The sequence below is a fragment of the Dendrobium catenatum genome, unplaced genomic scaffold (genome assembly GCF_001605985.2).
Source record: "Dendrobium catenatum unplaced genomic scaffold, ASM160598v2 fragScaff_scaffold_1553, whole genome shotgun sequence".
Lineage (NCBI taxonomy): Eukaryota > Viridiplantae > Streptophyta > Magnoliopsida > Asparagales > Orchidaceae > Dendrobium > Dendrobium catenatum.
In genome coordinates, this window is record NW_021320015.1 from 68,944 (window position 1) to 89,475 (window position 20,532).

General features: G+C 36.0%; 1 protein-coding gene across 2 annotated transcripts in view; it reads right to left on the reverse strand.

The window, feature by feature from the left end:
- The window catches only part of LOC110101051 (regulatory-associated protein of TOR 1), a 60,434-nt gene extending 50,570 nt beyond the window's left edge, over positions 1 to 9,864 (reverse strand). Inside the window, exons 1-2 of one of the 2 annotated variants that reach the window (XM_028700531.1) lie at positions 9,311 to 9,864; positions 7,272 to 7,374 (exon numbers count right to left, since the gene is read on the reverse strand). In XM_028700531.1, the coding sequence (XP_028556364.1) occupies positions 7,272 to 7,374; positions 9,311 to 9,592 (385 nt within the window). In that variant the 5' untranslated portion in view covers positions 9,593 to 9,864. Of the gene's footprint in view, positions 1 to 7,271; positions 7,375 to 9,310 lie in introns of those variants that run through there. The other variant, XM_028700532.1, reaches the window with a different exon arrangement.
- Between the last annotated feature and the right edge of the window lie 10,668 nt (positions 9,865 to 20,532).

Below are 20,532 nucleotides of genomic sequence, written 5' to 3' on the forward strand. Positions count from 1 at the left end.
AAGATGTTTCTGAGGCCTTATCTGATAAAAATTGGAAAAATGCCATGAAAGATGAAATGCAGGCCCTCGAGAAGAACAAAACATGGGAGATCGTCAATCTACCGATAGGGAAAAAATCGGTCGGCTGCAAATGGGTGTTCTCAGTAAAATACAAAGCTGATGGCACACTAGAGAGATATAAGGCGAGACTAGTGGCAATATTATTAGTGTATGTTGATGATATTATTTTGACTGGAAGTAATGAAGAGGAGAAAGCCAGTTTAATGAAAAATCTTGCTAAGGAATTTGACATCAAAGAACTTGGTAGACTAAAATATTTCCTCGGAATTGAAGTAGCTCACTCCAGCAAAGGAATCTTCATTTCACAACAGAAATATATCAAAGATCTTCTAAGAGAAACAGGTAAACTTGCCTGTAAGCCAGCACCAACACCAGTAGAACCTAATCTTAAACTGGGAGAAGCTAAAGAAGATCCAGATGTAGATAAAGGGGCCTACCAGAGACTTGTAGGGAAATTGATCTACCTCTCCCACACTAGACCAGACATAGCATTTGCTGTAAGCATGGTCAGTCAGTTTATGCAGAATCCAAAGCAGATTCACATGCAAGCGGTAGACAGGATATTGCACTACCTTAAAGGAAGACCAGGAAAAGGAATTCTCTTTAAGAGAGATCGTGGAATGACCCTATAAGTATACACAGATGCTGACTACGCAGGATCACCGGTTGATAGAAGATCTACCTCTGGGTATTGCACATTTCTTGGAGGTAACCTAGTTACATGGAGATGCAAGAAACAGAATGTGGTGGCAAGATCTAGTGCAGAAGCAGAATATCGAGCTATGGCCTTGGGAATATGTGAGCTACTGTGGATCAAAATAATCCTAGAATATTTGAAGGTTAAGTGGGATGAGCCCATGAAGCTACATTGTGACAGGACCAAGCACATAGAAGTGGACCGACATTTCATTAAAAAAAAACTAGACAGTGGTCTAGTAAGTGTTGACCATGTATCATCAAAGGATCAACTTGCAGATTTCCTTACTAAATGATTGGACAGTTCTGTTTTTCTCCGTATGATTGACAAGCTGGTAATGACAGATCCATATTTCCCAGCTTGAGGGGGAGTGTTGAAATCCAGTCGTTCCTAGTACAAAGGATCAGACGGACACAAAGATCAATCCGTGGGATACTCTCATGGATCACGCCATAATGAGGGAACGAATTTAGGAAAGATTTTATTTTCTTATTTGTGTATTAAAATCTGCAATTTATTATTTCCTCATTAGGATATCCTGTATAGATCTATAAATAGGGAAGATTGTAATGAATAAAGCAAGCTTTTTTCCTCTCAAATTCCCGTCTTTAACAGTAGCCAACATGAGAAATGAGAAGTTTGCCCCAAAATACCTTGGGTCATATGAGATATTGGAGAGGATTGGAGTTGTGGCTTACCGGCTGAAACTACCTCCTACGGCGATGATACACCCAGTGTTCTATGTATCTCAGTTGAGGAGGGAAATTTGAGATTCTGCAGCAAGCTCTGAGTTACCAGTGACACTAATTGAGGATTTAGAGGTGATGTTGGAACCTCTGGAGCTAATGGGGGTTCGCCAGGGACTAAGGAAGTGTTAATCAAGTGGAAGAACCTCCTCCCGGACTAAGACGCCACATGTGAGCCATATGATAGGGTGAAACATCAGTTTCCTTGTTTTCACCTTGAGGACAAGGTAATTCTTTGGGAGAGCGCTAGTGTTAGACCAACCCCTAGTGGACCGGTCCAAACGTCCCCTTCTAAGGGGTCAGTTCACGTCTTTAGCAGAAGGGAGCGGCATCAAGAGGCAGAGAGAGAGAGAGAGAGAGAGAGAGAGAGAAGGGGTGGGGTCCACTTGATTTCAAATTCAAAATTCAAGCCAAAGGAGGGGGCGAGACAAGATCCTTTAGGTCTTTTGTGTTATTGTTATAATTGTATGCCTTAAGTATGGGAGGGAGATTAGGGTTAGGGTTATGTTTGATTATTGTGTTCTTGTGAGGGTTCTTCTTGGTGTCTTGGGCTCTAAATTCATCTAGAGATTGGGAGAGACGATCCTCCTCTCGAATTGAGGATCAATTGTATCGTTGTTTTGTTGTTTCGTTAGTTCTCTCTTTTGCTATCCAATTATAATTTGGGAGAGTTTTCCACCAGATTTTTGTGCGTTTCTCTTGCTGTTTTTCCCTATTCTTGTTAGGGTTTACTTGAAATATTCAAGTATTTCCTATCAATATGGTATCACAAAAATTGCTTCCATATGCCACCACCAAGAAAGTGTTATTACTTATTCATTAGGTTAACTATCCTTAGAAAGCTAATTGATGTTTGTATTTAAAATGTAAGTATTATCTAGTGAATGACGAACATATGATGCAAAGAGAGTTCTTGAATTCATTTCCTAAAACAAAATATCATATCCATAATTTCCTAAGAGATAGTCAACCCATAAGTGGGAAATAGGAGGCATTCAACAACCTCAACTCTTCACTTCATATACAGACATACAGTAGAGAAATACTTTGGTGTATGCAAAAAGTGAGTAATTTTATATGATATTCCTACATATTATTTTGAAAATCAAGGGCAGATTTTAAACACTATAATGACATTACATAACTACATACAACAACATCATTCCTACCTTTGTGAGGCAAATTATTATTGCATATCACTATAAGTCCTCAATGAAAATTAAGATTTTGGACAGTGAGGGTGTTAAAGAGATAGTTGGGTTGTGAGATGTTATTGTATTTGCAATGATTAAAGAAGAGACATAGGTTACTTGTTAAGTTTATAACTGGACAACTTTTATGAGTTCACATTCCATACCAGCATAAGTAATGAATTAGTATTTTAAGGCTTGTTTTGCAGTGTTATGAAATATTTCTATTAGTGAGAAAATATTTTATTTGCATGATGTAAGCTGTCCTATTCATATATGGGCTCGAGGGTGCTAAAGAGATGAGTATTGTTCTAGTTTTTTTTTTTAATGATGGTATTTGAATAAAAGTAGTGCATTTTAGTCATTGAACAAACAACTACACTGAAACAATAACCATCCAAATATTAAATATCTTTCTAATATTTAAGACGCAACAATATGGATGAATTTTCCCAAAAAATATATATATAAAACAACTTCACTAATAGCTACTCAAAAACTTGGTTTTTCGCATATTAGTTTCATATATGGCTTTACTTTACAAGCAATAGTAGTTGCTAAAACACACCCTTAAATCCATTACACTTAATTATTGCTTTATCTTTTAGCAATACTAATTAAAAATTGTTAATAGCATACCTATTAAAATTACATATCATATAATTTCTTATACCAAACTTAAGCCCTTGTTCTTCTAAACATTTTATCTATTGCTCTATCCATTCATTATTTCATCAGATGTGGACATTGAGTAAACTATGTTATCTACAAAAACAATATACCAAAATACCTTAACTTGAATCACATTTATAAGCATCTTTATAACCAATGCAAAAAGATACAAACAAAGTGCTAATCCATGATGTAACCGATATGCTCACCATACTATTCAAATAATAGTCAATGGTCATCACAAATATCTTTTAATAACTTTTGATGGGGACATCAGATCATGGAAAGTATCAGAGACGTGGCTGATGATGTATGTCCACGACCACGCCGATCTATTTTTAAGTCTTCATATGTATTTGTTTTAATCATTTACTTTATGTATTTGTTTTAGTAGCATTTTTCGTTTTACCCTTACTTAAGGGTTTTGTCATATGTAAGCCCTAGGGAAAATGTCGTCTTTTATTTCCCTTTCATTGTATGAGGCTATATATAGGCCTCTTATGTTTCTTTTGAAGTTAATGAATGAATTATAATCAAATTCATGTAAATTGAGTTCTTGTGAGAGCTTGAGAGTCTTTAGAGAGAGATCCGTAGGAGAGGGAAGCAGATCACCCACCAACCTTGGAAGAGTCCAGGTTCGTGGCTATTTTCTTCTTATTTCTTCCTTGTCTTCCTCCCTCCCTTCCCTTCCATCCTTCGGCCCAGCCGCCCCTCCCAAAATCGCCGGCCACCCCCAAACCACCTCAACCGGCGGCCTCAAGCTTCTCCTCCCCTTGTGGTCGAGTCCACTCCCTCTTCACCCAACCGACCGCACCCCCCACCACCGAAACCGGCGGCCATCTAACCCTAGCTGGCCCCTTTGAATTTCCCCCATCAAAGCATACAATAAAGCCCTTCCTAATTGGGTCTTTATATTTTAGGCAACATAAGTAATTCATAATTCAAATCTATTTGAATTTGAATTTTGTTTCCTAAAATACAAGTTTAATTTTAGGAAAGTTTCCAAAATGAATCTTATTTGAATTTTAAATTAGATTGGAATGAAATCCATCCTTCCTAATTTAATATTCCAAATCAAGTAGGCTTGATTTCTTTCCCCAAACCCCTCTTCCTCTTGATGCCCCCCCCCCCCCCGCGTCCCAACTTGAATACTTTCCAAACTTAAAGCCTCTCTCCTTGGAAAGAATTCAAGGCCTCTCCCTCTCTCTTACCCGCCCCCTCCCTCTTTCCAAATCTCCCTTAAATCCTTTCCAAATTAAAGGATTAATTAGGGGAAAATTTTCTTAATTTCCCTCCATCCACCCTCTAAAATCTAAACTTAAATTCCCCCCCCAAGCCCCTACCTTCCAGCCACCCTCTCACCCTTTCTTCTCCTTGGATTCCTTGGAGAAACTTCTTTCTCTCAAGGGGAATCCACAGGGACAGCAAAAGAATGTCGTCTACAACACTTCAACACTACGAAACGAAACCTATGCATGACCGATCCTGAACTCGACTCCGGCTACAACAAACAAGGCTTCGTCGACATCCTCTGATCACCCTTCTCTGACGTCAATCCGGAAGTAGATAATTCCGTTGATGAATACTTGGAGCGTATCATATTTGCCCTTTCAGAAGCCATTGAAGAACAGCTTTCCACCGTTCAGTGGCAAATCATCGTTGTGCCTCGACAAGAGTGAACTTTTTCCCCTCTTCAATTTCCTTCCTAATCTTATTTGATTGCAGCTTATGTTGAAGTTCTAATTGTTTTGTGATCCCAACTATTACCGTGTGATTTGGCCTAAGCGGAGGCACCCCTCTCTTGTTTTTTATTATCGTTAAGTGGCTAACGTTTTAGTTCTTATTGCTCTTACTTAAAAGCTTGCAAATTCTTATTTCAATCATTTAAAGCATACATAGTCCTACATCAACTTCAGTTATATTAGCTCAATTTTTTACCCTAAATTGCACCAAAATAATTTTCATAGTATTTGATCATAAACCATCTCAAGGTTAAAAAAAAATCAAATAAAAATTATTTCCCTTTTTTATTTATTTTTCCATCAATTGATTTAGTACAAAATTTGCTTCCATAGTGTATTTTCTAGGCACAAAACCAAATAACTTTTTTGATACCAACATATTTTCTATGATTCATTACTCTCTCCAATAGGTCATAACCTTACTGTAAGACACATAATTTTAATTCTTTTATCATCAATAATCTTTTGGATCTTTGTTCTTAAATACCAATATCAAAATACTACTCTTATCACTTGATATATTCTAATTCTTAACCTTCAAATTTTTATTGAAAATTTTTTTATAGTCGAATAGCTGCAACATCACCTCATAGCTCTCATAATCCCAATAAGGATCCATCTAGATCTAAAGTTTAACCTTCATAATCTTTTGTCGAGCTAACATATATTCGAATTTTAGATTATATTGTATCTCATTATTTTATTTACTATCTTCTTCTAAATTAATTTCTTTCTTAAAACTCACGTTTAATAATTTCTCTACATGGCATTTTCATCTCATCTTAGCATTTTCATCTTTAACTCTAATATCAAACAAAATGAAAATTGCTATGTCTCTTATCTTTTTTATTAACAATTTCTATGTCTAGTTTAAATTTCCTTCATATATAGGTTATTGTGTGTGTGCATATCTAATTGTGCGATATGAGGCTCACCTTGAGGCCCGCCTCAACACAATTCACTGAAAAATGCCTCGAGGCTTACGCCTCAAGCTTTTATTATAATGCTTGCACCTCAACTTGGTTAAGGTGCACCTCGCCTTACTGGTGTGAGGTGTACACCTCACCCAATTTATATCTTTTTTTATTAAAACATGCCTAAATCCTAAATTAAAGCCCCGAACAAATCATGCCTTCATGAACCCCCAAGCCGCAACAACTTCCTCTCAACTGTCTTGACCTCCAACCCACCACCTTTGTCGTAGCCACTACCATCTACTGGGAATCACTTGAAAACCACACACCACCACCATCCTCTAAAAATTTTAGAGTATTATTCTCATCTTTATGTTGATGAAAAATATTTATGAAAAAAAAAAAGATTATTGAAATAAATGAAGAAGAAAAGATTGAGAGATATTGAACTCCACAGGAAGAGATAGGGTATAGACCAATTTGTTATGACGACGACCAAATAAAGGCTCCCTCAGTGATAACAGTGCAGATGATTTATGAGTTGTCAATTATGTCAGCTTTTTTTAAATTAAATGTGGATAAGTAGGGAATTGAGAAAGAAGGAATTTGAAGTTAAACTTGATTTTATAATATACTTTTAGGTAATTCATATATAATATGTTGTTTTACTCTTGTACTATTTTGAATTTCAATTCTATTTCACGCAATTAATCACTTGTCACTTTAGGTTGTGTCTCGTGTGCAACTTTTTATTTCATATGTATGCTAATTTGTTTTTCATAGTTCAATAGAAAGTTAATATATCATTATTTAACATATTATTTGGGTATTATAAAAAAATTACTTTTAAAATTTATTTTCACTTTACATAATTTTTTAATTTTGAGGCTTATGAATTTTCCATCATTCATATTGATATGGATGTAAGGATATCCAACTTGAAAAGCATGGGAACCTGCCCTTTTGCCACTAACAAATTTAGAACCAATACATATTTCCTGACATACCAAGAAGAAGTAAATTCACCCAATAACTTATGCAAGTGTAAACAAAAAAAATGGCAACCATTGAACTGTGAAAACCCCACATAACAGAGAAATTGATGAAATAGCCACAAAAAATGGCAGATAAGCCGGATCTCTGACAAAGTAGTTATTGCTTCTTAAGAACCAAGTACAGAAATACCAGTTCAAATAAAGATACAATTTCATAAAATATATGAAATAAGTATTCATTGGGGACAAATTTACCTATCCAGCATTCCATTCTTGCACAAGGAGATATTTTAATTACATCAGGAGGATCAACACCAATGTTTAAACACATTACAAGGGCCACGCAACTAGTCTTCATCTGCACTACAAAACTCATGATCAGACCAGAAAGATAATTGAAAGTCACTAATTCTAATTACGATGCCTGTAGTTTGGAAAAAACAAGATGCTAACAGGCATAACAGCATTTAAGAATGAAATTTTAAAGGTATTTATGCCACAGAGCACAAGCATTTATATATCAAGGTTTAAAAAGAAAAAGAAACGATGATATACAGCTAATAAGAGCCCGTATATATAATTTACTGCTATTAATTACATTATCTTTAACTTAGAAGTTAGAAGTAAACTTGGATCCTCAATGTAACGCTTATAGGAATCAAGCCACAAACTAGATACAAATGTGATAAGTCAATCAAGCATGAAAATTGATACAAATAAGAGACTAAAAAACTTTTAGGATTGACTTTAGAACCGTCTGAACTCTGATTAAAAAAATTTGATAGTCAAAATGAGCGTTTTGATGAGATAAACTCAACAATACTAAAAATGCCTTGATTCCAAGCCCAGATAAATCTAAATCAAGTCTTTTGAGTATAGCTGAAAACTTCACAATAATATTTGTGGAACAAAACGATATTTGAATATTGTGTGCTTGTAGTCAGCCCAAGATCACTCAATTCCAATGTCATCAAAATATTAAGCACCTATGAAACAATCTATGATGAGGGAATAAACACAAGTCGTCTGATAGAGTGTTTGATAATTTTAACTAAAAATAAAACTCCAAAAAATTATAAACAAATTAACAAATCATCATTCTTCACAAGAAAGGAACCTAAAATTAGAAAGAGCTTAGACATCTCAAGAATTCTAAAGCTCTATTCAACAATCGTCATTGCTTGGTTGTCGTCGTCATTGCTTGGTTGTCGTCACACAACAATCATTAGTTGACTATCATTGCCCGGCCACCATCACTCAACAAGCATCTCCCGAGCTCCATAATCCACTAGCAACACTAGCATGTATCGACTAAGAAATGTTTATTACCTCCAATATAATCCATCACTGTTTCTCCGATACTTTCAACTATATTCACATAAGGCAAATTATCAACTCACACTTTGTAATCCAATGTTCTCCAATTGAGGGAAAAAACATACTTTTGTTATATTTATTTAAATATTTGATTATTTCAACTAGGCCTTGTGGTTTTTTCCCTTTCCAAATTTTCCAAGTAGAAACTCTTCCACCTTTTGTTAACTTTTTTTATTTGTATGTGTGTGTATATTTGAGCAATCCTAAGACATAAATTACTCACTCTATTGCCACAAATTTCTAACACACAAAAAGGCAGAACTCTATGGTGATATTTGATAAGAGGCATGTGTAGACGGCTCAAGCAAAAATTATGTGAATGTATGCATGCAAATCTTAGTAGGTGCGCATTTAGCGCTGTTACTGTTTCCGTTCAAAAAAAATTGATCTTTGATTGGTGTCTACAATGCATCCTCCATGTGATGCAATGAACTTCGAGTATAAAATATAATATTCGGTGGGAAAGAAGGATCAGTCATAGATCAAGTCAAACTGCATAGGAAAGCAAGCTACGCTATTGATGCAAAGGAGCTTTGCCCAATTAGTGATATATTTTCTCATCGATTCCAATAAAATCAAATTCTGACACTCAAATGATCACAGGGTCCTTGAGTAATGCGGCATACAAAACGGATAGTTCACACTTAAGAGAAACTTTCTATTGTATGCTAACTGAAGAATCTATGTTTCTTGATCACCAGATAAAAATATCTACAAAAGAACTTTAATTATCCTCTAGCAAAGGTAGGTAAAACAAACACCCACGCATTATTCAGTGACCAATGCAGACATACAGCCGAAGAAAAAGAAAATAAAGCACCAAAGAAGAGAGAATAAAGAAACGTCAACTGGAGAAACGAGATGGGTCCAGTGCAAACGAGAAAATTTAATGAGAGCGAGAGAGAACAATTGCTTACTCTATCCTTGGGCCGCCATTTTGAGACCAATGCACTCTGGGAAGGCTTCATGGGAGCGTACTCCTCGAAGCACTCGTGCCTGAACTCGCGCAAAAATACCGCATGCGGTAAGTACGCCAAGCTTGTCGCTGCTGAACCTGGATCAGCCTCTGCCGGCGCCTCCGACTCCCTCGTCTGCCTAGATGAACCCCCATTCTCATGGCTGGAGAACTCATCAAAGTTTATCGACACCAATGCCGACGACTGTGAGAACAACCACGCCATCCGATCCCCCAATGCCATGCGATACCTCTCGTGGCCCTCAGCCCAGCCCTAGCCAGGCCGCCGGCATCCGCCCACTAAAGCAGCCCTAACAAATATCTGCCGACCTAGCGCTCCTCCCGCTCTGCGGATCGCGATTGTCTAATCGAAGAAACCGCTTGACCCGTGTCGCGGTAATCCTCGGAGAAACACGAGCCTTCCAGGTCTGGGACCCGCGAAGATCCCTCTGCCAACCTATTATTCTCCAGCGGCGGTTACGAAGGCAATGCGGAACGAGAATTATAGTAATTAAATAAAATTCATTTATTCGACTTCCACGGATCCCGCGTGACCTCGAATTTAAAAGGATTTTTTTATTAAATAACCTTTTCGGATTTATAAAAAATAAAAAATATTTATAACTATTTTAAATTAAAAATAAATTTAAAAAATATGCACATATAATTTTTCATTTTGATATAAAATATTTTGAAATATTTTTTTTCATAAACACAACTCACCTTTGTAGAAACTAAAGGAAAGAATATAGAGAAGACATCGAAATGACAAACTGATATTTCATTGTTATATGTTGTACAGTAAGAGTATTTCTGTTTATATAGAGCACAGAGAAACGTAATATGAATTAATTACAAGTAAACCTATGAATCTTCTAGAGCAGTAAACTAAATATTAATGGTTTGTATTCTCTGTTCTTATATGCCCCGTCAAATTGATGGATCCTGAATGATCGTCAATTTGAGACGAAGTTGATGAAACCGAGGAGTGGATAGGAATTTGGTGAAGATATCCGCCATTTGATCTGTTGTACTGATAGGATGTAACTTTATATTGTTTTGTTGAATGTGATCACGTAGAAATTTTTGATCTATTTCTATGTGTTTGGTTATGGAGTGGAAAACTGGGTTATTTGCTAATGCAATAGCGGACATGTTGTCGCAGTAGAGATTTGTTGGGTAGTGTTGTTGAATGCCAAAGTCGGCCAATAGTCTACGAGTCCATACAATATCTGATGTTAGAGCTGCAAGCGCCCTGTATTCTGATTATGTTGAAGATCTAGACACTGTTCTTTGTTTCTTTACTGTCCAATATATTAAGGATTCTCCTAGAAAAGAGCAGAAACCTGAGGTAGATCTTCTAGTGTTCGGATCTCCCGCCCAGTCTGCATCTGAAAAAGATTTTAAAACGAGATCAGTTTTGGTGATTGGTAACCCAAATTGTAATGTACCTTTTTATGTAGCGTAATAAACGTTTGAGTAAATAAAAATGTTTTGGAGACGGATCATGCATATTTTGAGACAATAAGTTGACACTGAACGCTATGTCAGGTCGTGTTATTGTAAGATATTGTAATGCTCCCGTAATACTTCTATACAGTGCTGGATCGTTAAAGAACTTGTCCAAACTGAAGTCTGCTGGGAATTTTGTGCATGTGCAATTGGATAGCGCATTGCAGTTGGTGAGATTCGCTTGTTGTAGTATGTTGATCGCATAGTTTTCCTATGATAGAAAATAGCTATTAGTATATTTCGAGATTTGAATGCCTAGAAAGTCGTGTACTTCTCCAAGATGTTTCATGGAGAAGGTAGAACCGAGTTTGGCAAGAATTGAAGAGATTTGAGACTTGTCATTTCCTGTAATTAATATATCATCAACATATATTAGTAAAAAAATTTGAATTTGAGCTTTGCGGTAAATGAGTAAAGATGGATATGCACTACTATGAGTAAACCCGAGTGTGAGGAGAAATGACGTGAACGTGTTGTACCACTGTCGTGGTGCTTGTTTTAGTCCATATATGGCCTTGTTTAGTCTGCACACGTGGTTCGGCCTAGATTTGTCCTCGAATCCTTTTGGTTGCCGGATGTAGACTGTTTCCGAGAGATTTCCATGCAGAAATGCATTGGCCACGTCCAATTACTGGACTGGCCATTGATGGTATAACGCAATGGCCAGCATAATGCGGATGGTAGGGAGTTTGACTACCGGACTGAATGTTTCAGTATAGTCGATGCCATACTCCTGATTGTTCCCTTGAGCCACTAGTCTCGCTTTTTATTTTGCTACGGAGCCGTCTTGGAGATATTTGGTTCTATACGTCCATTTGCTGCCAAGAATTTGACCATTATTCGGGTGTTCCACCAAGGTCCAAGTACCCTGTTTTTGCAAGGCAAGAACTTCTGATGCCATCGCTTTGACGCCAGTGTGAACTTTTGAATGCCTCGGCAAATGTGGTGGGATCCTGTTGAGTAGTAGTTTCCTAATGACAGTGGATGAGATTCAATCGATTTGTTGGTCGTAGCACACCAGTCTTGCTTCTGGTTGTCATTGGATGCGTAGGAATGACTGACTGGTCTCTGTGACTTGAGCCAGAGGAAGATGTATTCGGAGGAAACTAATTGGATTGTGATACTTCTCTTGTAAGCGGAATAGGAATGTCAGGGAGGTTGTTGTGAACAGAAAGTGTAGGTTTACCTACATTTGACGAGAGACTAATAGAAGCAGGTGTTAGTAATAGAGGACATATATCTTGTGAGTATTCTTGATTCGTAGATGTTAAGTTTGAGAAGGGAAAACTGGTCTCAATGAACTTAACATTCAGGGATACCGTTATCTTATTTGTTGCAAGATTTAAACAACGATATCCTCTGTATACATCAGAATATCCAAGAAAAACATATTTATGAGATTTTGGGTTAAGTTTGGTCGCACTATGAGGTGGAAGCAGCGGATAACATTCACACCCAAAAATTCTTAAACCTGTGTAGATTGGTTTCTTGTTAAACAATAGTTCAAGAGGCGATTTATGAGAGATACTACTCGATGGTAACCTGTTAATGAGAAACACAGCTGTGTTTACCGCATCGGGCCAGTAAGCGTGAGGTAGAGATGCTGTGAGGAGGAGCGTACGAGTTGTCTCAATTATATGACGATGCTTTCTTTCAGCTAGACCGTTTTGTTCGGGTGTATACGGGCATGAAAGCTGGTGGACAATTCCTTGTTTCGTCAGATAGTTTTTAAACATAGAGTTGACATACTCAGAGCCCCCATCGGTGCGCAGAATTTTAATTTTTTTCATAGTAAGCCTTTCTATTTGAGTTTGGAAATCTACAAATGTTTGAAAAACATCAGATTTATGTCGAATAGGAAAAATCCATGTGTATCTCGAAAAATCATCTACAAATATGACGTAAAATTTAAAGCCTTGAACTGAAAGCGTAGGTGATGGGCCCCAAACATCCGAGTGAATGAGGGCCAGCGGATGTGTTTGACGATGTGACGAGTTTTCAAACACAAGCTTATGAGTTTTAGATGCAATACAAGAAGTACAGAGATGTAATTGCTTATTCATGTTCAAAGACAAATTACAACTAGATATGAAATCATAGATCCGTTTATGCGGATGTCCTAGGCGATGATGCCAAGTATGCATAGATGATGTTGAAGCCGAAAACGCCAGATGTTGAGTTGCTGGAGACGTCATTGGAACTTTGTAGAGACCATTTTTACATGGTCCTTGAAGCAAAATTTGTTGTGTCGCTAAGTCCTTCAACATAAAACCGGAAGGATTAAAAGTAATAGATATGTTGTTATCTTGCGTTAATTGAGAAATCGAAAGTAAGTTAAATTTGAGAGAGGGAGTATGAAATATTTGAGACAAATTCAGCTTACGGCTGGGGGTCGGTAGTATTCCAGACCCTGTATGAGCTATTGGCACGGAATTGCCATCCCCAACTGTGATGTTGTCCGTTCCATGGTAGGGATTGGCTATAGACATGGTGTCCATAGAATTGGTAAGGTGCGAGGATGCTCCCGAGTCCAAGAACCATGTTGTGTCCTGAGTATCTGGATTGACTACTAGAGCCGTATTGCCCTGTTTGCTGGGCGGAACATACTGAGCATTGAGATGATGCCAGCATGTTTGAGCGTAGTGGCCCTTCTTGTAGCAAATTTGGCAGTAGATTTGGTTGTTTCGATCGATTCTTGGGGCAACCGAGGTGTTGTTTTGATCGTTTTGCTGATTTCTTGAGGACGACGATGGAACATAGGAATTCTTGCCTCTTGGACGACGGCTTTTTCCTCTGTTGTTAAATAGAGCCATCGTGTTATCAGAATGTGAGGCAAACCGAGTAGCATCCACCGTAAGGTTTATTTCTTCGCTCAGTAACAGAGGGTATATCTGATCGAGAGTCAGCGGTGAGCTCGTGGCACGAATGGTGGTTTTGAAGGATTGATACATTGGCGGTAACCCATTTAGGATGTGATGAATAATATCTTCGGGGTCAACTGTAGACCCTGCCGCCGATATTTGATCGACAATAACTTCGATCTCCAACAGGTATACCGTCATTGAGTTGTTCTTGAGCGATACATTATGCAGTGCATTTCTTAGTTGAATCACCTTTGAGCGATTTGTTGCTTGAAATCGAGTTTCCAGCTCCGTCCATATTTGTGCCGTAGAGTCAAGAGATATGACATACGGAAGGATCGACGAGGAAATGGTAGAACAAATGGAAGCTGGCAGTTTCTGGTCCGTGAGTATCCATTGCGAATACAGCGGATTTAGTTTGGATGTGCCGTCTTGATTTTGCAAGAACTGCATCGGAGGATCATTCTTGGGATCAAGAAATTGCAAGAACCCATTTGCACACAGTGTTTTGAGAACTTGCGATTTCCAGATGAGAAAGTTGTCGGGGGTGAGGGGCGAAGTCACCAGGTTCCGCAGATTGGATACAACAAATTTGAGAGTCGCTGAGATTGTGGCCTCGTCGGACATCGTGGTGTTGCTCCGTTCTTGCAGACGAGAAGAAGTTGAATCAGTCATGGCGTCGGATCTTAGCCTTCGTTGATACCATGTAGAAACTAAAGGGAAGAATATAGAGAAGACAGCGGAATGACAAACTGATATCTCATTGTTATATGTTGTACAGTAAGAGTATCTCTGTTTATATAGAGCACAGAGAAACGTAATATGAATTAATTACAAGTAAACCTATGAATCTTCTAAAGCAGTAAACTAAATATTAATGGTTTGTATTCTCTGTTCTTATAACCTTAATCTGTTGGTTGAGAGCTTAGACTTTCAACCAAGAGATCTTGGGTTCGAGTCTCTGTGTATGCATTGTGTGTGTGAGTTTGCCTTAGATGACCTAAATGTCCCACAAAAAAAAAAGAGTGTTGAAGATATTATGTTAGGATACCCTCACACAAAAATTTTAGAGGAAAAAGGAGGAGAGTGAGAGACCAACTCCTTGTTCATGCCAAAAAAGAAAGTCAATTAGAATTTTATGAATTTGCAATTTCTAACTATTAGAAACGAAATAAGAGTTCATCCCATTACTTGAAATTAGAAATTTAATAAATTTATAATTTAATAATATGTAATTACATTGTCATTCATTTAAAACCCATTACTTGAAATTATAAATTTAATAAATTTATTATTTAATAATATGTAATTACATTGTCATTCATTTAAAACTCCACATCTTTTTTTTTTCAAAAAAGATTATTTTATTTTAACAATTAGAGTCAATTAGTTAATGTTGATAAACAATTACACTAATGCAATGAAATTTTCGAAGTGTAGCGATGTGACTTAGAACGCCACAACTTTGGGGGGTGCAGTGTTGGGCACCAAAATTCGGCACAATGACATTTATGCTTCTATTATAAAGTAATTATAGAACGAGCATGTAGCACTATGGTGTCGAGTTGGAGCGTTGTGGTGCTAGGCACTAAATAGTAAATATTTTTTTATATATATTTTTATATTATGTTAGTAGCTCTAAGTCATCCCTCTCCCTCATTTTCATTGGCTTACTAGGGAAGGAGACGAGTAAGGGAAGAAGAGAAGGAGAAAGAAAAGAGAGAGGAATCTCTATGGTGCTTTTTCATCTAATGCTTGTATTATAAAAAGTAGTATGATCATAGTTAGCGTCCACTACTATAGATTTGTTTTCAATTATTTTGAAATTTGTATATTTTTCTCTTCTAAAAATGATAAAAATATAATATCTTCTGATTTAATAAACTTCCCCACCATGTAACTTTTTTATGCAATATATATCATTACTCTAAACATTTTGATTGGTGGTAATTTCACTGGTTAGTTTTTATGTATGTTATTTTATTTGAAATAAGAAGGAAAAATATTAACTGTGAAATGATCAGGATATAATGTACTAAATCTAAATATGAATATATATTTGATATGCATATTCGTACTATTCATTTGGTAATGACATGGATCTTGGCATTATACATACATATAAGGATTACATTGTAAGTTTACATGTTATAATGAATTGTATATATGATGTGTATAGGAAAACATACATGATATCTATTATTATAATATATGTGAACTGAAATGTGCATAAGAATAAGTGAGTTGAATGAATTGATATGATATATGATATGGATGATAGTGATACATATATGACTAATAAGATAATAGATGAGTATATTGATAGGTGAATCTTTTTATGCTTATTATGTGAAGTTTACATATTTTCATGTAAGGGGAAAGATCAAGTGAAGTGAGATTTTGAACAACATACTTAGTTTTTCATTTTCCACTTATTAGTTATTCTTTTGTAGTCATGAGGTTTAGCAATGATGGACCACTTGTTTTGTATTCATAATTATTGTACATATATTATTTTGGGCTTTTATCGAGTTGTAAATATTACATAATTGCATTTATGTTTTCCATCGTTTATATGTTATTGTTTAAATGAGAATAATCAACTCTGATTGATATATTAAATTAAATGAAAAATTGAAATTCTTTTGAATTAGATTATGCGGCGTGATACTATTTTTTGCTTTAAAAATATGCAAAATAATTGAAATTATAATTTCTTTGAGAAAATTTGAATAACGACTTTTAAATTTTAATTCTGAAATCGAACATACCATTAGAAATGAAATACCGCCGTACCTTTTTCTTCAAAGTTTCTAATAAAGAAGTTAAATAGACAATGCTTGGACATCTCTACTTCATTCTCTTTTTTTAATCCAGAACAATTTGTAGGGATTGGGATGATTTTCCACCGCTAGTTTCAAATTTTGGACCTTTGAAGTTTCCACCACATTCTCGCATCTCTCGCTATCAATGATAATTTGACAAACCCATCCATTCACAATACAATGTGTTATAAAAATATTGCGTTGCTGTCATGCATGCATCTTCTTTATGTGAATTCAACAGCTGATGGTGAACTAGCAAATTACCCTCGTCTGCTTGTATGGTTGTGGTTTCTGGCTTTTTTCACCTATTTGGACTACATCGTTTTATATTTTTGTTATTTCTTCATGTTCTAGTAAATATTCCTCAAAGAGGGTAACTACTCGTCGTGTTGGACAAGATGACCAAATCTATGGAACTTGAAGAATTTGCGAGCTGGAAAAGCTACCAGATTGTTGTTTAATTGCCATTTGAGCTGGTTCAAAGGCAAAACCGAACAAACATATTATTGGAGAAGGCTTATGGTTATTGTTGCTGTTATGCTAAATCTCCTCACTTTCTCTATTACACAAGACAACAATTTTCCCCCATATGGGATCCGTTGGTTCCTGGGAAAGAACCTTGAAGAATTTTTTTATTACAATGAACATTTGAACAACCTCCTTAGCACCATGAAAAATTTTTATTGCATACTTCACACAACTAGACCTTCCCTGTATCCACTAAGCTTGACGCCAGAGCTGAGATGATTACTCTTGTTAAACTTCAGACTAGTTTAATTCCATTTAGTTGTTAGTATGTCTGTATAGGATTAGAGCTTTCTTCTAAGAGGTGTAGCATAATATGTTGCTACATTCGTCTATAAATACATAGTCAATACTTATAATAAGGGAGATTTTTTGAGATGAATAAGATTTGAGTAGTTTTTACTTTGTTTTCTATTTCGGTATCCTAAGATTGTCGAAGAGGAGTTGTTGACCCCTTTGTCCGGTGTCAAAGCTGCTTTTGGGAAAACTAGTCCACTTGGTTCCCATTCTCCCTTTTCTAGGAAAGATTGTAGTTTGTGGATGGGTAAAGCTAAACCTTCTTTTAAAGATTCTTATAGCCCCTTTATGCTAACATGACACCTATTGGTCGGAGCAAACATATTTGCATAAACAAACATGCCTTGCGATTTTCATTAATTCTTGGCTTGCTTTAGTTGTGGTTTGAAATGCCCTGATTCTTAGAAATATTCCTACTAACCCTGCATGTAGCCTTTCCAATGCAAGTCCTGAAAGCATTAAACATTCTTTCTTTGAATGCATCTTCTTATTCAGATGAATTAATCTGTGCGGACGCCGAACGACTTTTAGAGACTAATGAAAATACGCCATGTCACCTCTACTCGGTACTGCGGCTCGGTATTGCTAGGTACTGGATAACGTGGCTGCACCTGATTGGCTTCAAGATGATAAGCTGTGTCGGATGTCCGCACAGAATATTCTCTCTCTCATTCAACCTCTTAACCTCTATTCTCTCTGTTTTTTTCTACTTTCTTGCTGCATTCGCATTTTATGCAAGTTTTAGAGCATATTAATTGTCTAGGTCCAATATGATAAAGAATGCATATCGATTATCTATTTGTTGCATTTTATACCTTCTCTTGGGTTAAATAAATTCTAGAAGATATGAACACTCGGTTCATAGTCTATTGGCTTTACATTGCCGAACCAAGAGAGGTATTCTTCTAAAGTTTAAAATTTGGAACAATTATGATGTGAACAATAAGATTTTGGATTGAATTCTGTAGGCTTTGGACTCAGTCTAACTTACAGGCTGGTCTATTTTGTTAGACGATGATGCCAGACATATTCCCTCATGTAAACTCGCTAGACTCTCTGGATGGTCTTTGCATTTGATTGGCAACCACATGATGTTTTCTTTCGTATTATCATATGCCTTATAGAAGATGTAGAAATTATTCTGTGCGGATGTCGAACGCAGTTCACTGTTCGGAGACCAACCAGAATGTGTCACGTCAGCGGTACTGAACATGATACCGAGCGCGGTACTGAGGGCGGTACGGAGCTGCGGTACCGTGCTGGGGTGACGTGGCACATTCTAGTTGGTTTATGGACGGTGTTTGATGTCCGTATAGAATAATTTGCCTCATAGATGACTCGCTCTTACATGGGAGTATGCATGACTTAACTTGGGAATGTTTTGGAGTCTTCTGAGTCGAGACTTTTGCTCCTTTTTCATTCTTTTTGGTCTTAAATGTTTGATCCAGTTTTTGTTTTCTGATCTATTTGACCATTGCATATATATTTTTTTACCGCAGCTTGTTTATTTCGCTCCTTATCAACTGAGTTGTGCTTAGGGCCTTGTTTTTCGATTCTCTACCCTCATTACACTTAAAAAAAAAAAAAAAAAAAAAAGATACGGCTTACGTTTTAATATTTTCAAAAGGAGTCAACATATATAATTAACAAAAAAAATTTACCCCCTATTTTCTATTGATTAATAATATTTAATACAACTAAATAAATTAATATTAAGTTAACATATAAGATAAACAAATTAAATATGAATTGCGTTCAAATATATGTTTTTATTTTAATCTTGTGCTGATTTAATATTAATTTTTTGGTGTGTAAATTATTGCATTTTCCTATTAGTTATTTATTAATTGGGGGAGTCCAAAACTTCAGTGAGAAAAGCATTACTCAATCTTTAAGAATGTAGTTTTGTTTGAAATTGAAAAAGAAATGGTAATGCAAATGAATAAACCCAATAAATTAGTTTGTGAAGACTTTCATTAAATAGAAAATACATCTTATTATTATGTTAAATAATTTAAAATAAAAATTCTCTAGTTATATGTAAACCAAATTTCTAATATTAAGGTTTCATTTGGTATAGTTTTCTTAATATTTTTTAAAACAATTTTTTGATACAAAAAATTCCTGAATTAAAAATTTTGTATTAGAAAGCTGCTTCAAAATGTATTAAGAAAGTCAAATCAAATCTAAATTATAGTGTAAAGTGCATTTGTATTCCCTTAATTTATATGAAGTCCTCAAAAAATATTATTAAGACTTCTTATTGCATCAAAATTAACTTATATCTTAGAACAAAATGGAAATAAATCCTTGAGAGTATTTTTAATTGAATTTAACTTTTTATTATCATAATATTGGTATATAGAGCAATCAATAATAAATGCTTATGTATAAAGATCTTTACCTAAAAGCTGGTTTTGCTTTTATGGAGATACTCTCAATAGAAGTTTTTCAAGTGGGAATACATCTACCGAAGTTCATGACTTAATTTACAAATAGAAACGAAAAAAAAAAGCAACAAATAGATAGAAAGAAAATAACTTTTTAAAGTTGATACATCATAAAAATGGCATTGATCATGCATGAATCTCAAAGCATATCTGAATGTCAATTTCAAAAATAAAATTTGGGAACATCCGAACTCGAATTTCATCAAATTTATCGTCAAATTGAACTTCTCTGCGAGACGAGCCCAACGACAGCAAAATCGGTCCAATCCGAGCCCAAATGAGTTCAAATCAATGGCTTGAAGCATATTAGGAAGCTTCAAATAATTAACTGGATAGTCAAATGATATCAAATGTAGCATGCTTATAGTTGAATTGAGTGGTTTGACGAGACGATCCAATGAGCCCAAAATCGCTTAATTTTGACATCATTCATTAAGGCACCTAATGTTGAATAAATACTTTATGATCAAGAGAATCAGTATGGGCCATCTGATGGAACACTCTAAACTTGCCATAGATGTTCTCCATATTTATGGGGCATGTCACTCTCCAAATCTATAAATAAACATCTTTTCACATGAGGGGATACTTTTGGGAAGAAGGTTTGGAGCAGGCTAGAGACTCAAGAAAAGTTTAAGGTTTGAGGAATCGTCGAGCGCACCATCCTATCACCACCGCTGGTGAACCCTCGTTGCTAGGTTGTCGTTGCATGCT